This window comes from Chiloscyllium plagiosum, chromosome 3 (assembly GCF_004010195.1).
Source record: "Chiloscyllium plagiosum isolate BGI_BamShark_2017 chromosome 3, ASM401019v2, whole genome shotgun sequence".
Classification (NCBI taxonomy): domain Eukaryota; kingdom Metazoa; phylum Chordata; class Chondrichthyes; order Orectolobiformes; family Hemiscylliidae; genus Chiloscyllium; species Chiloscyllium plagiosum.
The window spans coordinates 108,541,779-108,545,515 of record NC_057712.1 but is presented as its reverse complement, the minus strand read 5'-3'; the positions used below and the strand labels follow the sequence as shown (position 1 = coordinate 108,545,515).

At 36.2% G+C, this 3,737-nt stretch overlaps 1 protein-coding gene across 1 annotated transcript in view; it reads left to right on the top strand.

The window, feature by feature from the left end:
• LOC122548411 (prolyl endopeptidase-like) overlaps positions 1-3,548 on the top strand; it is a 180,231-nt gene extending 176,683 nt beyond the window's left edge. Inside the window, exon 15 of the mRNA XM_043687029.1 lies at positions 1,821-3,548. Coding sequence (XP_043542964.1) covers positions 1,821-2,112 — 292 coding nt within the window. The 3' untranslated portion in view covers positions 2,113-3,548. The remainder of the gene's footprint in view (positions 1-1,820) is intronic.
• Positions 3,549-3,737: the final 189 nt, after the last annotated feature.

Sequence of the window (3,737 nt, the reverse complement as noted above, 5' to 3'; positions counted from 1 at the left end):
ATAAATGCGAGGTGCTGCATTTTGGGAAAGCAAATCAGAGCATGACTTATACACTTAATGGTAAGACCCTAGGGAGTGTTGCTGAATAAAGAGACCTTGGAGTGCAGGTTCATAGCTCCTTGAAAGTAGAGTCATAGGTAGATAGGATAGTGAAGAATGCGTTTGGTGTGCTTTCATTCATTGGTCAGAGTATTGAGTACAGGAGGTCATTTTGCGGCTGTACAAGACATAGGTTAGGCCACTGTTGGAATATTGTGTGCAATTCTGGTCTCCTTCCTATCGCAAAGATGTTGTGAAACTTGAAAGGGTTCAGAAAAGATTTACAAGGATGTTGCCAGGGTTGGAGGATTTGAGCTACAGGGAGAGGCTGAACAGGCTGGGGCTGTTTTCCCTGGAGTGTCGGAGGCTGAGGGGTCACCTTAAAGGTTTATAAAATCATGAGGGGCATGGATAGGATAAATAGACAAAGTCTTTTCCCTGAGGTGGGGGGTGTCCAGAATTAGAGGGCGTAGGTTTAGGGTGAGAGGGGAAAAATGTAAAAGAGACCAAAGGGGCAACTTTTTCACGCAGAGGGTGGTGCATGTATGGAATGAGCTGCCAGAGGAAGTGGTGGAGGCTAGTACAATTGCAACATTTAAAAGGCATCTGGATGGGTATATGCATAGGAAGGGTTTGGAGAGATATAGCCCAGGTGCTGGCAGGTGGGACTAGATTGAGTTGGGATATCTGGTCGGCATGGATGAGTCAGACTGAAGGGTCTGTTTTCGTGCTGTACACCTCTATGACTCTAAGAAGATGAGGATTCATGTTAATAAAATATACTCCATTATTGTTGCAAGCAAAAATCAAGTTACAGCAGCTTTGCAATATTCCAGCCCCAAGATGAGTTTCAAATATCAGCAATGAACAGTCAGCTTCATATGGTTCACATCATTTTCTATAATTGTGCGTTTATTATTTTCATTATGGCTTTTGTGAAGTTTTTGTCATTTTCCCCTTCTTTAGAATTTACTCCAGATCTTATTGACAGGGGGTTCTTTAGTTTTCCATCTATTAAACCATATGTTAACCTATCAATTCTACACTATTGCTGTAGCTGTATCAGAATGCTAAATTGATGTGTGAGAGAGAAAAAAAAATCAACTGAAAACAGGTCAGATGTTACAAGAACAATTGATTGTGTTGAATTGTGCCACTCCGAGCTCAATACCATATTTGGAATTAAGCATCCTTTGAATTAAAGCAGCAAGTTGGCAACACCAAAGGGACATCCCAGTGCATCTCATTGGTCAGGTGAAATTAGACAAAGAATATGTGTGAATACCTAACATCTTAACTCCCAAATAATTAGAGTTGTAGATTCCGTAAATCAAGACTGGGATGGTACAGTTTTTTTACTGTCCCAAAGATACATCTGATGTAATTTTATTCATGCTGTGAAAGTGCCAGTGAGCTACATTATTTATGATAGTTTTTACTTGTGCAAAAAATAGATGAAAACATTATTTTAAATTTATATGAAAAGGTAGGAATCACCGCTACAGATATATCAGCGACATTAGTATTGTGGTATTGAAGTCATAACCCAAAGTTACTACTAGTTCAATGAATAAAATTTCATTATATAACATGTATGTTTTCAGTAATTATCTGTTTTACCACAGAGTTTTAAATTTGATATCAATTTAATCGTCAACCTGAATTGTAAACTTAACTAAGGTTTGGAATTAGTAAGTCTTCTATTTCTTGACCAAGATATTGTGCTTCTGTAATACCCAATTCTTTAAGACTATTAATGGTTTCATATGTATTTTTTTTAGATACTCACCACTTCATAATATCAAACTACCAGATAATGGCATTCAGTATCCAGCAATGTTGTTGATGACAGCAGATCATGATGACCGTGTAGTTCCTCTCCACTCGATGAAGTTCATAGCTACTCTGCAACATGTTGTTGGCCATGACCCAAATCAGAGCAACCCACTGTTCATCTATGTCGATACCAAGGCTGGGCATGGTGCAGGAAAACCAACAGCTAAAGTAATTCAGGAGGTCACTGATATGTATGCCTTCATTGCAGAAACATTGCACCTTGAATGGGTCGATTGAGATAGGTTTTGTTATCTGTGCATATAATTGGTATTGAAGGTATAGTTTCAAAACATCTAAACAAATTTAGAATACGCATCAGACATTTAAGCATCATAAAGTAGTACGTTCTTTGGGATTGAAGGATATTTTCAGACCTCAGTAGAATAACTATTCCTACAAAGTAAGAGATATGGAATAAAAAAGTAGTTAACATTTAGCCGCTGTGTGCAGCATTTTGAGAAATAAATGAGCCACTAAATGTTCCAGTGGTTATTTATGCCTATAAACAAAATTTCCCGGTATTATAGTGATATCCGTTTTGTGTTTGTGTGTTTTTAATCTACATGGAATATTGTCAGAATTGGACATAACTTGAGATTATTTTACACAATTGCACCTTGTTCCACTTGAAAAGAAATTCAAATCTAATAAGCCTAGACTTAAGTACGCAAGGAGATTTTCAAATAAATGGCTGTAGTGATTGTCCATTTAAACTTTTATGTTTTCTACAGTTGAGGAAGTTATAGAAACATTTCATATGATGTGGATTTTTACTTTGTATTTAATACAATTCAAACATTTCTGCCCTTTCCCTTTCCTTCTGATTACCTATTACTCACCTCTACCAATGCTTCTGTTAGAATGTTAACAGTTATTTTCATTATTTAAACAATACTTTGGAATTGAGGTTTCTTATACTTTCCAGATGTGTAAATAATAGCTTTCCATTACTGTAGGCAGTTAGTTTGTGACTTTATAGACTGATCCACCCCACTACATCAGAATAGATCAACTTCCACGTGCTTGGCTGTATATTGGCCATTCATAAGCATGAAAATTCAGGGACACAGTAAACAATCTAAGTTTGTATCTCTGTGATGTAACTTAGAATATCACATTTTTCTGTGTTCTGATAGATTTTTTGTGTGTTTTGTCTGTTTAAAGAAAGCTCAGCACAATACATCTTGAATTTTTGAAAGCTCCTGCTGGATTTTTCACGGTAATGTGCAATTTCACCAGGTAGTAGAGAGGAGAGAGGTGTTTGAGATTTTGTCCAAAGGTATTGGATGCATTTCGCAAATCATATATTGTGACCCAGTAGAATTAAGTTATACTAATGCTGATTTAAAAGTTTTTTTATAAGGTGTAGGTAATGAATTGAAATAGAGCATAGGCGTATGAATTATTTGTCCTTGCTTAGTCTCTATTGGATATACACCAAAATAAGCTGCAAAATACAAAATAGTTTTAAAGATAATTTCAGACAGCTACATACTTTACCATGTAACTTCAGTGCATTTAAGTTGCATTTGACTGTTAAACAATATAATTTTTACCTCAAATCTCAGTTGAAAAAAGCACTAGTAACTAATAATTCAGGTTCACACCTCCTTATGCTGAATTAATGTACCAGGGTTTTAGTACCTGAAAAAATAAAATGCAACTTGCCTAAAGTTCCTGCTTTTCTGAATTTGTTTTCCATGCTAAGAATGATTTTACTTTTTAACATTGATACATGTGAACACCACCATCTCCAAGTTCCTTTTCAAGCTACTCATTGTCTTGACAAAAATATCACACCATTGTGATATTGTCGCTGGTATTAGTGATCAGTGTCCTCAGTCGTTATGGGGTAATGCCCT